The sequence below is a fragment of the Nasonia vitripennis genome, chromosome 4 (genome assembly GCF_009193385.2).
Source record: "Nasonia vitripennis strain AsymCx chromosome 4, Nvit_psr_1.1, whole genome shotgun sequence".
Classification (NCBI taxonomy): domain Eukaryota; kingdom Metazoa; phylum Arthropoda; class Insecta; order Hymenoptera; family Pteromalidae; genus Nasonia; species Nasonia vitripennis.
In genome coordinates, this window is record NC_045760.1 from 71,479 (window position 1) to 83,776 (window position 12,298).

Sequence of the window (12,298 nt, forward strand, 5' to 3'; positions counted from 1 at the left end):
CCCCGGAGCTTGCGCTGCTCGCGGCCGCGTACTGCACGGCCTACTGCACAATAAAGGCAAAATAAAAGCCGAGGAGGAATTTGCTCGCGACCGAGAAGCCAGCTTCGGCTGCTGCTCCCGGCGCTTTTCCTGGCCCGAATGTAAATGCACAGCCAATATCCCTGTGTGCGCGTGCGTTATAGCTCGTGCGCGCGCGCGCGCGCGCTCGAGTGACTGGTGCTGATTGATGTTGCGATGTTTGACTAGAGGGTTGTGCCGCGGCGCGGCTGTGTTTCTGCGCGCGTGCAGTCGCCCCCCACGGACCCAATAAGCGGCCGATCGCGAGCTCCGCCGGTCCCTGAGCCGGGCCACTCGACGCCCCCGCCTCGTGTTTGTACAAAAACTCGCTCCCATGCAGCATCCCGTCTGTCGGCGGCACCCTCGCGCGCTCGACTCTTCGAGGTGCGTTCCCCGGCGGCGATCGCTTTTCCCCGAATTTATTGTATAGAGAGAGAGAGAGGCGCGAGCGCGCGTGTCCGCAATCAAGGCCGGAGCGCGAGCGCGGCTAATTAAAAGCGCTGTAATTGCACTCTGATTATTATTTATTGCCTCCGCAGTCCGGGCACGCTTTCCAGCTTTTCGCGGGCGGCCCGCGTCGCGTTGTTATTTCATTAGGGGCCGCGCCAATTCATTTTCCAGGCAAATTAATCGCAGCCCCTCTGCCGCCGCTGCACCTGCGGCTCGGCGACGAGATCGCGAGCAGGCGATAATTGAAGACGTCGCCGGCTCTTTTTTCGCGAGAGAGAGAGAGAGAGAGAGAGAGTCGAGTGCAGGGTGTGTGCGGGTAGTTGCGGCTGCAGCAGCGAGCGCAGAGAGCCGGGAGGGAGCGGCGCGGGGTAGGTACCAACCAACAGGGCTCTCGCAAATATTGGTGTTTGCCAAAGACTATCCTTGATCCGTGTCTCTTTCTCTCCTCCCGCCCTCCTCCGCCGCCGCCTCCTCCTCTCCAGCTTGGCCCGGCTGCAGCCTCCACTCTCTCTCTCTCCGCTCGCGTCCACGTGCGCCGAGCCGAGCCGAGTCGAGTCACGAGTGAATGAATGTCGCGAGCGCGCGCGCCGCTGGCCTCTTTTTGTCTGCGCTCGCTTTTTTCCAGTCACCTGCTGCTCGATTGTCTCGTTCGGGCGCGGATGAAAAGCCGCGGCATAATGCCTCGTGTCTCCCGCGCGCTTGTTTGCGACGGCTCTCGAGAGCTCGCGCCGAGAGCGAACAATGCCGTGTATACACATGCCGTTTATTGCGGCTGACGCCGAGAACTCGATGTTTCACGCTAGATCGGGCAAGAATGAAAACGTGAACGCGCTCTTGAGCCTTTCCGAAAAGCGCCGTCCAGTCGGAGCCGTCAAGTGCAGCCAAATGGCTCTCTCCTTTTTGTTTTCGAGAAACAAAAGGGCCGCGAGCGATCCTAACCTCTGCGCGACAGTCGTCCGCGGGATGAGGCCGCGCCGGGGCTTCACGAAGGCCGAGCTCGTGGCCGCGCTGAGCGAGCTGCACGGGCTGCAGCCGAGCCGGCGCTTCCGTCGGCAGGTCGCGCTGGCCCTGCGCCGCGGGCTCGACTACGGCATCCTCGCCAAGAGCGGCAACGAGTACAGGTGAGCTGGGCCGCGAAGGCCCCGCGGGCCCGGGAGTCGCGCAGCTGACGGCCCTGCGCTCCGCAGGTTCGACCCGGTGGAGGGCTCCGCGCGGCGAACGAGGCAACGCAGGCGCAAGGAGGCTCGGCCGGGCGTGCCGAGGCCCACCGTCCCGCCGCCGCCGGACTTGAGGCCCAAGCCGCGCGACCTGACCCGCGAGCCCTTCAGAGTCATCCGGCATCGGCGGCCGGGCCCGAGGAGGTAGCGAGGAGCCCGGCTAGGTACGTCTCGCGCAACTTCCTTCTTAAATCTAGCGAGCTTCCCGGAGCGAATCGCGCATTGTGCCGGGCGCGCATTGAGGGGCGATTTTCCGGCGACCGGCGCCGGAGAATGAGAGGCCCGGCTCCTGCGGTCGCTGACCGCCGGCAGATCGGGCTCGGTGCGTGAATCCGTGAAAGAGCCGCGACCAATCGGCCGCGATGCCCCTGATCCTGGACATCCGCCGCCGGCACCTGACGCACTTGCCTCGAGCACGCTCGATTCCCACACGACGGAATCGGCCGCAGGCTCGTTAGCGCGTATAAATATTTCAGCGAGCGAGCCGGGCATTGTTGTCGCCACAATGGCCGCGGCATTGTCCGTAAATTGCGCGCTGCTTTCGTCACCCCCGAGAGCCGTAAAATCACGGGACGACCATATGTCCACTGCCGCGGCTTGTATAGTTGTTGCGTCGGCGTAATTAGGCCCGACAACGCCGCGCGGCTCTGTTTTCCTTCGACGAACTGATCGCCTAATCGAATTCGGCGCCGCTTTCACGCCCCTGACATTTATAGCTGCGCGCACACACACAGGCACACACACCCTGTTTTACGAGCGACGCACAGGGCCGCATTCCGAGCGCCGGGAATTAGAATGCGGCGCGCATAATGGGCCTCGCTGCATTGTTCGTCCGGCCGTAAGTAGCTCCGAGCAGCAGCGCCTCGGAGGAGAGCTCCGTTGCGGGGGCGGCCGCGCGAGGGCACGGGCCCGCTCCGAGATTTCTTATTTGTCGAGAGGGACGCTGCGCCCCGATTTCCGCCGGGAGTCGCGCGGGGCTGGCGGCGACGCGATGATTCCTCGAGAACCGTCGATAATCCGGGCCGCCGACAAGCGAGAGAGAGAGAGAGAGAGAGAGAGGAAAGATCGCGCGCGGCCGGCGATCCCGAGGGGCTGCAATAGCTGCGCGTAGCTCGAGGGAGGAGAGTTTTCGACAAAGAATCGAGCGGAGCAGAGGGGCCGGGCGTGCAACACGCCTCCCGGGCATTCAATATAATCGCGCAATAAAATTCACTTACGCACGCTGGATGGAGCCGCCCGACCGATTTGCTCTCCCTCTTTCTCTCGAGCCGCGCACCAGTCTAGCGTGCTGCACCACACGCACGCACCCCTCTCTCTCTCTCTCTCTCTCTCTCTCTCTCGGGAGCCTCGCGGCTACGCGCGGCTTACGCGTCCGCGTCGCCCCTCGACTCGCTCCCTCTCTCTCTGTTCCGGCGTCTTGCCGCTCCCGCGCGGCTGACGGCAGCGTCCGCTTTTTGCGCGTTTATGGATTCCGGAAAGTTGGCCGGGACAACAAAGCCGTGTTTGCCCGCGCGCGTTTCTCGAAAGGCTAATGTGATTGCGGCGAGGCACAACGGCAGTCGACGCAGTTTTTGTGGAAAAAACGAGTGGCAGCGAGCAAATAGACGGCGGGCGCAGATGATCAGTCCGAAGAGTGCAGTCGAACCTGCGCGCCGTCGGGGCAATGAATCGCGGACGACATGTTTGCATAGGTAGGCGCGCGAGCGAGCGAGCGAGCGCTGGGGCGAATTTCAAAGGTCGGAGGCATCGCGGAAGAAAGAGAGCCGCTTGTGTACACTCAGCTGCCGGGCTGCGTATTATATGTATACATATATATAGACACGCATGTGCAGTCGCTCCGGGCTCGGGCGATAACCGCGTGTGGGAATAGCCGCGTTGCGCTATCGGCCGGGCCGCTTATAAAGGAGCGCGAGAAGATGAAGCCCCGTAATTGCCTGCACTCGCTAGTTTGAGCTACTCCGCGCGCGAATCGGACTACGCGATCCCCGTGTGTGTGTGTGTGTGTGTGTGTTGGCTATTGTGACTGTTGACTCGGAGTATATTTGTCTAGCGATGGAAGAGCGCGAGAGGTGGCCGCGCAAATATTGCGCCAACGAGCAGCGGCAGCATTTACGAGGCGGATATATCGCGCGCCGCCCGAATTAATACGTCGCGGACGTGTATGCACCAAAGTCTTGATGCTCCGGCGCCATTGTATCCGGCGAGAGCTTATGTTTGAGTAGGAAAGCAATTTCGTCTCGTCCCTTTCATCTCGCTCGGCCGAAAAAGCCGAAAAAGCCGGAAAAGCCCGAGACCGTGGGGATCGAATTATCAAGTCGGAACTTTTGAAATTAATAAAACTTGCTCCCGGGAGGGGTCTTTGCTCTTCCGCCCGCGATTTTTCGAATTCGCGCGGCGTGAGAAAGCGAGCGCGCTCGAGGGTCCTCGAGAGAGATAGAGATAGGGAGAGAGAGAGAGAGCGCACGGGCCGCGTATCGCGTGCGCGGCGAGCATTACGATGGCGTTTTCGTAGCGGCGACGAGTGGCGTGTAGAGTCCTACAAATAATTCCGCGTCAGGCGCACACACGAGCGGTTTTGTCGCGAAACCTCGAAACGCGCGCATGCGGCGCACTCGAGTCGCGGCGGGGCGGTCTCGTCCCTCGGACCGCCGCGTGCAATTTTATCGCGCGCGCAGCTGGGAGGGAGAGAGAGAGAGCGAGTCGAAATGAGAGGAGCAGGCGTATCGATAACAATCGGCAAATATGTACTCTCGGCTCGTAGGGTAATATTAATAAAAGACGGGAAAGGAGCTGGCGACAGGAGAGGGAGAGGGAGGGAGCTCATCGGTTTGCCGAGAACTTAGAAGCGAATAAATATGAATAGCGCACTGGAAATATTTGACGTTAAAGCGAGCGCGTTTGTCAATATTATCATCGTGCGTCGCGCGCCGCTCGCCTACATGTGTATTATATACTCGGCGCTAAAGCCGGCAATTATGTTAAGGAGATGCGGTTTCTCGCTCGCGCATGTGTGTTTTATTGACGCATGTGATATGCAGGGGCTAAGCCGCGCCGAGCATAGGGGGGGTGGCCCGGGTGGCCCGGGCGCACAGATTGATTGTCTGCGCCGGGAAATCTGGAATTCCCGGCATCTGCATCGTAATCGCGCCCGGCCGGGAGAGAGTGACAAACCGAGCAATATGTAGAGCGTTTAGCCGGCTATTATTCGCGTAACCCCCCTTGTTCCTGCCCGGGGAATATACATGTACGTATTTATTCGATGCCGCGGGGCGTGCTAAGCTGGCCTGTCGCTCAGGCTCAGCGGCCCCTGCGCGCTGCGCGCACGGATTCAGCCCGCAGGATGACGCGACGAGCTGGGCGCACATGTGCCAGCAACTTTGAGCAACCGGCTGTATCGGGCTCGCCTGGAATTAGCGTCGCGATCCTCGACTCGGCCGCTGCAGCGCCGAGAACTCGGCAATACGGCTCGTTAGCACTTGATTAAGCCGCGGCTGGGCCGGCGCGTGAAAGCGAAGCGCGCCTCTTCCGAGAAGCCGGGGCTTCGGGGAAGAGGGCCCGCGCGGCTGACGAAACGAGGAGGCTGTTTGCCGACGTTGCCCAATGCGAGCTCCGCGGGGCCTGCAATGGCCGCGCGCGCCTCACCTGTCCCTGTTTGCGCGGCTGCGATCTGTGCGCGCGCTCTCCGCGCTAGCCCTGCACACGCACAACTTGCGCGAGTTTGACGAGGAAACGTCTCGGTCCCGCAGACGCAGCGGGAGTTGCGCAAGCGAGCGAGCCGGCACGTGTCGTGGCTGAGCAAACAGCGCGCGCACTTGCCACCTCGCGTTGCTGCCGTGTGTTAAGCAGACTAACCGAGATAATCAGTCGTTAGGAGGAGTTAGCGGCCGGCTAATTGGCCGGTGATCTGGAATTTTTGCTGCCCGCCGCTCGATTGCCTGCGCACCTCGGCTGCTGCAGCCAGCGCGGGAAGAAAATTAGCGGCCCCGGCGACGAGTCGCGCGCTTACGCGTGCGTTTTGCGCATGGAGCCGCCGGCCCGCGCGTATGCTAATCGACGGCAAACACAAGTGCTTCTCGCGATTAGAGGAGCACGCGAGGCCTTATTAAAAAGCTGCGCCTGCGCTCGGAGCCCGCGAGCCGCGTACATCTGCGCGTAGCGCGAGCTGGTGCGAGCCGCGAGGAAGGTCGCGTGACGCGCTCCCTCTGGCTCGCAGCCCCCCGGCGGCTGCGCAAATATTGATCGACGGCGTCGTCGTTGAAAAATTCCACCCAAGGCGGATAGCGCGTCGTCGTCGGCGTCGTCGTCGACGTTGACGGCGCGCATCGCGTTTCTTCTCCTCGTCCGGCGCCTTTCCCGCTGCCTGCCTGCGTCTTATAACGCGATAATGTCGCAATCTGCAGGGCAAATATTAAACGCGTATGTTTGTCGAGTAGCAGAGACAGGCGCGCGCCTATGTGTGTCGGGCGCGCGTCGACTCGATTTCCCTCCCGTCGAGAGTCCTCATTCCGTTATTGAATTCCCAGCGAATGCGCGGCCCGATGACTTATACCGAAGCATGAGGTTGCACGCGGCTGACGGACAGGCCTTCATATCGATGTCAGTCCGCCGGCCCCGCCGCAAGCCCGGGCTCGATTGTTTTCTCGCGCGGCTTCTCTCCGGCGCACTCGAGGAGCGCGGGGGGTGCAGCCAGCTGCGACGAGAACGGCTCCCCCACGCGGCTAGCGCTCGCCACCTGTTCCGCGCTCAATTATCCAATACAATATAGATGTGTCGGCTGCGCCCGGTCCCCGATAAGATTCACTTGCGCGCGCGCGCGCGCGTGATTAGGGGCGCGTTTATCGGCTGCTGCGATCGGCTGCGCGGGGGCCGCCGTATGAGCGCGTATTAATTGCTGATACGCGCAATAATCTGGCGCGCCGATAACGCGGGCAAAGCGCAGGACCGCGGGCCGCTCGATAAATCGAGGCTCGCGAGACAATTAGCCGGCGAGCGGCGAATCGTAAATCGGAATTAGCGAGCGCGAATGTTTGCGAACCTGCAGCGGCGCGCAAAGTCCATATTTTTTCAGCGGCAGATCGATCGGGCAAATATTTGTCCGCCAGTCTCATTAAACTTTCGGGGCTGCGCCGCGCCGACTCGCGCTGCAGCGCCCGCTCCTCGGATTAACGGCTAATGCAATTTTGAGCGATTTTTCGCCGATTCTCCGCGGGCTGTTCATTCGCGGCGGGCATTTTTACTTGTTGAGCGCGCCGGCCGTGGGACCGCTCGCCGACGCCTCGCCTCCGGGGATGCAGGATCCTCCGCGGCACTTTGCTGCGGTCACGTGTCGCGAGGCGGTTAATATCGGGCGCAACAAAGCCGGCGCCGCCGATGTTTTACAAACAGCCTCGCGCCACGTGCGCGCGCCTGTCAAAACATTCCGGCCGGCTCCGAGATTTCGCCTATAGCTCGTGCCGCCTCGATCCCCCCCCCCGCGTCCGATCGGTCGGATCATGGGAATCGCCGCATCCCAGCTGCTCCGCGCCGGCGACAGATGCACTATCGACGCTCTTATCGGCCGGCTCTGTTTGCGCCGATTGATATCGCGGGGTTGAACGACACCTACGTACGGAATTTTCGCGCGCCTCGCCGTCGCGTCGCCTCGCCTCGCGTCAGATGCTGCGCTGGCGCGGGCGCCGTCGCGGGCGCCGTCGAGGGCGCGCACGGCCGAGGGCCGGAGGGTGCGCGCCGCTGCAGGCGAGGCTGTTTGCTCATGAAATATGCAGGCCCGCGCCCTCCTGCGCTGCCTCTGCAGGCAGCTCCCTCCGATGCATACTTGATAGGCTGCGAGACGAGGTCGGGGAGCTTGACGCTTTCGCGTGCGGCACTGGCCCGGCCATATGCCCGGAGTGAGGCGCTCGCAGTCTCGCAGTCTCGCAGTCTCGCAGTCTCGCGCTTTCGAAATCGATAAAATCGCTAATCGCGAGGCGCCCCGCGCGCACTTGCTTTGTGCTCCGAAGCGCGGAGAATCGGGGATCGAAGGTCGAGAGTCGGACACGCTCGTAAAAAATTCATTAGCCGCGGCGATGCAGCGCAGGCGAATCGATCCGCGCTCCGTGTAATTGCGCGTGTCGCGGACGCGGCGGGAGCGCTCGCGCGAGAGCCATAAGCGCAGGCCATTCGACGCGGCGCGATGTACGTAATGTAATAAAAAGCGCGAGCGCGAGGGGAGCGGCGCGTAATTAGTCGGCCGAGCGACGGCGATATCCGGAATGAACGAGTCCGAGGAAAGAATGGCTAATTAATTGCGCCGATCTGGCTAACGCGGCTAACGAAGCAAGCCCGGCAACCGAATGAGCGGAGACAGGCTCTCGATCGACTCGAGTCGGCCGCGCGCAGGTATGGGCGCAGGGCGCAGCCGCGTGTACCCTCCTCGGCTCGAACCTCGAACAAAACGACCGAGCCTCTCTCCAGCGGAAAGAACTGCGCCGGCGAGCGAGCGTCTTTACTTTCTTCCGCGGCGGAATACCACTCGGAATAATTGAGGGGGCTAATGGATAGCCAGGACGGCCTGTTTGCACACTTTTAAAACATGCCCGTCAACTCGCCGCGGAACCAGAGATTTTCCCCCCGCCTCTTTCGCTTCCTCGCCGTCGTCTCTCATCTGCGCCGCTCTCGCCCGGCCGGCCCGAGACGCAGCGTCGAACATCGCAGAAGAGAGAAAAGGCCGAGCTGGCTCGCAGCTCGCTGCAGCGCCGAACAAAAAGCAGAGAGAGAGAGAGAGAGCGAGAGAGAGCGAGTGCTCTTTATATATTATGCAGGAGATTAAACATGCAGAGGATGTCGGCCAATTTTGCGCGCGCCGAGTTTGCCTTTGAATTATCAACTTGTTCCTCTCGGAATATTTTTACCGGGAAACGGCGCTCGCTAGCTTTTCCGAAGATATCGAGGTTACGCGCTCCAAATAGCTCTCGCTGCATGTATAATCGAGGAGCCGGAGAGAGCCTTCCTTATCTGCCGCGGGGCCTATTGTTGGCGCCGCGCTCCGAGCTCCGCCGTCTTTTCGAAAATTCGACGCAGCGCAGATAAGCTGCAGGCTGGCTGGAGCGCGGCAATTGCATAAGGCCTTTCACGGAGAGCAGCATCATCGCTCGCCTGTGCTCGCGGTTCTTTGTCGCCGCTGCAGACCCGGGAGCGGCGGCGGCGGCGGCGGCGGCGGCGGCGGCGGGGGGGGGGAGAGAGAGAGAGTCATAAAGCAGCTTTTTCATCATCCTCGCGACCGTTACAAACAGCTATCTTATCTCTCTCTCTCTCTCTCTCTCTCTCTGTCTCGCGCCCGCTCCCTTATCGGTGGAACGTATTTATGAGCAGGGATAATAGCCGCGCGTAAAAATTCATATTATTTCAGGACGGCTCGTGTGCAGCGCAGCTACCCGCACGCGCGCGAGCTGCTCTCTGCAAAATTCGCGCGCGACTCGCAGTCCGAGGAACGCGTTACATTACGGCTGTTGACACAGCAGACACGTCGTTCGCGGCGCAAATGTCATATCCGAACATTTATATTCCCAGTATTTCCAGGTATTCGAGTCACGTAAGAGCCTGCCGCGGAGCGACGGCGCAGCTCTGTTTGGACAAGTGCCGCGCGCGCCGCGATCGCCTAATCAGCCCGCAATAACCGCAATAAGTAGGTGTATGGCCCCGCGGCTCGGGCGAAAAATGAGCGAGCGCCGCGATCGCCTCTTCGGCCAGCGCTGCCGGCCAAAATATTTAACCTGCGATTAAGCATTTCCCGTATACAGAGTGATTCAAGAATCAAACAGCGGAAAGTCAACCGCGAGCTATACTCTCGGTACATATTGCAGGGAATGTACGCCGTGTACACGGTACACTGCGCACACACACACACACAGAGAGAGCGCGCGGAGAGAGCGGCAGCGAGGCGTATTATATATCTGCGCGCCTGCGCACGGCGCGGGTGACGTGTGTGCGCTCTGTGCAGCTTGTTCCCGCTAGCTGCAGAGAGAGAGAGAGAGAGACTTTCGCCAGCCGTCGCGCAGATAAAAGGCCCTCGACCCCCGCTCATTACGCGGCCGGCGCGGCCAGTAGTGAAAACGAAAATAAAGCCGCGCGCAATCGGCGAGCGCCACTCGATTATCCGCGATCCGCGAGCACTCGGCGCACCGCAGATGGGATAGGCGCGGCCCGCGACTCAAGGTCCGCAGCTTATCTCGCGCGGTCGAGTTCGTGGCTGGAAAAACTCGAGACGCTCGAGACGCTCGAGACGCTCGAGACGCTCGAGAGCGGAAAAGGAAGGCCCAGGGGCCCCGATAGCGGCTGTTTGAGCAGCGATAAGAACGCGCGCTCCTTCCCCGAACAAGCGCTGGCTCTGTGCGCGCACGGCCGAGCGAGGGCTTAGCGCGCGGCGCTCTCTCTACTACTAATACGTGCATACGGGGGCGAGTTGTATGGCTTGGCTTAGCGTTTGGCGCCCGACGCCCCCGAATAAAGCCCGAGCGGCCGTCTGTTGCTCCTTTATTTCGCGGCATTTTCCGAGGCGCGCGGCGCCTTCGACGGGCTGATGGATCGATTGGTCATTCCGTAATTTCGTAATTGGCCAAAGCGGCCGCGTCGGGGCGCGCATCGATCGGGCCGATTATCTCGGCGAGCATTGGTCAGCGGCGCGTGTCGGGCCGAGCGGCGGCGGATTTGCGGGCGAAAGCTCGCATCGATCGCTATATGGAGCCGGTGCAGCTCCCTCTCTCTCTCTCTCTCTCTCTCTCTCGCGTTTTTTTCATAATTTGCGGCTCAGCGCGCGGGATTACGACATTATCCGGATTAACTCGGCCGATGCGCGAGCAAATGTTTGTCCCGGCGCGCGTTTTACAAATTGCCGCGAGAAAAAACGACAAGTGTGTCCGCGCCCGCGGATTTATCGGCTTCCGATGGACTCCGCGCGCGGCCCCATTAGGCTAATAACGCCGGCGATGCAGGCTCGGCGGCCATGTTTCTGCGGCGTATCGTCGCTGCTGGCCGTCCCTTGCCTCGCCGAGAGCCTGGGCCAGGGCTCCGCAGCTCTGCTCTCTCTCTCTCTCTCTCTCTCTCTCTCTTAAAGCCTCTCTCGCCCCCCGGCGCGCCTCCTCCTCCTCCTCCCGCTCGGCGAAGCAGCATGGCCGCACTCGAGCGGAGGCAGCCGGAGAGGCTCTCCGCGAGGCAGGCGCGCAGTCGATATCCCTCGCCGCCAGCCAACCAGGAGCCGCGCTGATAGCCGGCGTAGCGATGGCAACGGGCGCTCGGCGCAGCAGTCGACTCCCCTCTCGGCGCTCCGGGAGTCTCGCGCGACTCGCATCAAGACGCCGCGATGTTTTTCGCCAGCCTCGCTCGGGCCTCGGGGACTCGGGGACTCGGGCACTCGTCAAACACCGAAGAGCGTGGACTGCCGCCGCCGCCGCCGCGAGATCGAGGATTACATTCTATAATTACCGCGGCGCGGCAGTAATCCCTCCCTCCCGCCGAAATTTCAATTTCTCAGCTGAGCCGAGCGAAGAGCGCACTTTTCTCTGCAGCGGGCCAATCCGATAGTACTCCCGCGAGCCCGAGCACTGCGCGCACAATCAAACATTGTTCATGATTTAGTCAAATATTGGCAAAATACACAGCTTTGCAGTGGCTGCAGCCGTGCGCGCAGAGCCCTCCTATCCGACGGAACGAGATACAAGCTACAGCCTTATCGGATACAGCGCAGCAGATCTGTAACACTCGCGGGCCGCGTTAGCAAACCTCTCGACGGAACAATCCTACTCTTCTTTTCCTTTCTTCGCTCCTCTTTCACCCCGACCCCTGCGATCTACATTCTATATGCGTATAGTCACGGCTTTTACCGATTTCTGCAGCGGCGCACTGGAGTATGACGGTGTCTGCTCGTCCGACGGCAGCGGCTACGGAAGTGCAGCGTAATGCTCGACAGGCCTGAAGATCGATGTACGCCGAGCCAAACCTGTGCACCGCCAAGTTGAACGAACGCCGCGCCTTCTTCTAATCCCGAAATCCTCGCGAGTCCGCATTTATTATTCCGCCACGATTCCAGCTCCAGAAACGGCAAGAAATTGCAAGAAAAGGCCCAAGGAAACGTATACGATCGCACGCGTGCACAGGTACGGACGAATGAGAGCTGAATTGATCGTATAAAGTACGACGCCGATGCTGGCCTGGCGTGTTTGAACAGCAGCAGCAGCAGCTATAACGATGGAACAAAACGCTCCTAATGCTGCAGACATAAGTATACTTTTTCCTCGACAGTTGAGTTTTTTTTTTCGGCGTTGGGCTCTCCGACGTTCCAACGTCGCATATTGTAATGCAGTATATGTGTACGTTTTCGTACGGTCGGATGCGTGCGCGCATATAATATATTATGTACTTACACTCGCTGCCGTGTATATATGAACGAAAAGCTGCAATGTATATGTACTCGGGAAATATTTGGATACGCGATAAACCGTAGCTCAATCGGCTCCATTGTTTATTAATTGCTCGTCTTTTTTGCCGCACGTATACACAGCGAAGATTTTTCAATTTCATTATAGCATCTATTTTATATA

At 60.5% G+C, this 12,298-nt stretch overlaps 1 protein-coding gene across 1 annotated transcript; it reads left to right on the plus strand.

Moving 5' to 3' along the window:
- Positions 1-1,415: 1,415 nt before the first annotated feature.
- LOC103316975 lies at positions 1,416-12,211 on the plus strand. Its single transcript, XM_016984948.3, has 3 exons — positions 1,416-1,628; positions 1,695-1,888; positions 11,594-12,211. The coding sequence occupies exons 1-2, from the start codon at positions 1,471-1,473 to the stop codon at positions 1,870-1,872; spliced, it is 336 nt and encodes a 111-aa protein (XP_016840437.1). The 5' UTR covers positions 1,416-1,470; the 3' UTR covers positions 1,873-1,888; positions 11,594-12,211.
- Positions 12,212-12,298: the final 87 nt, after the last annotated feature.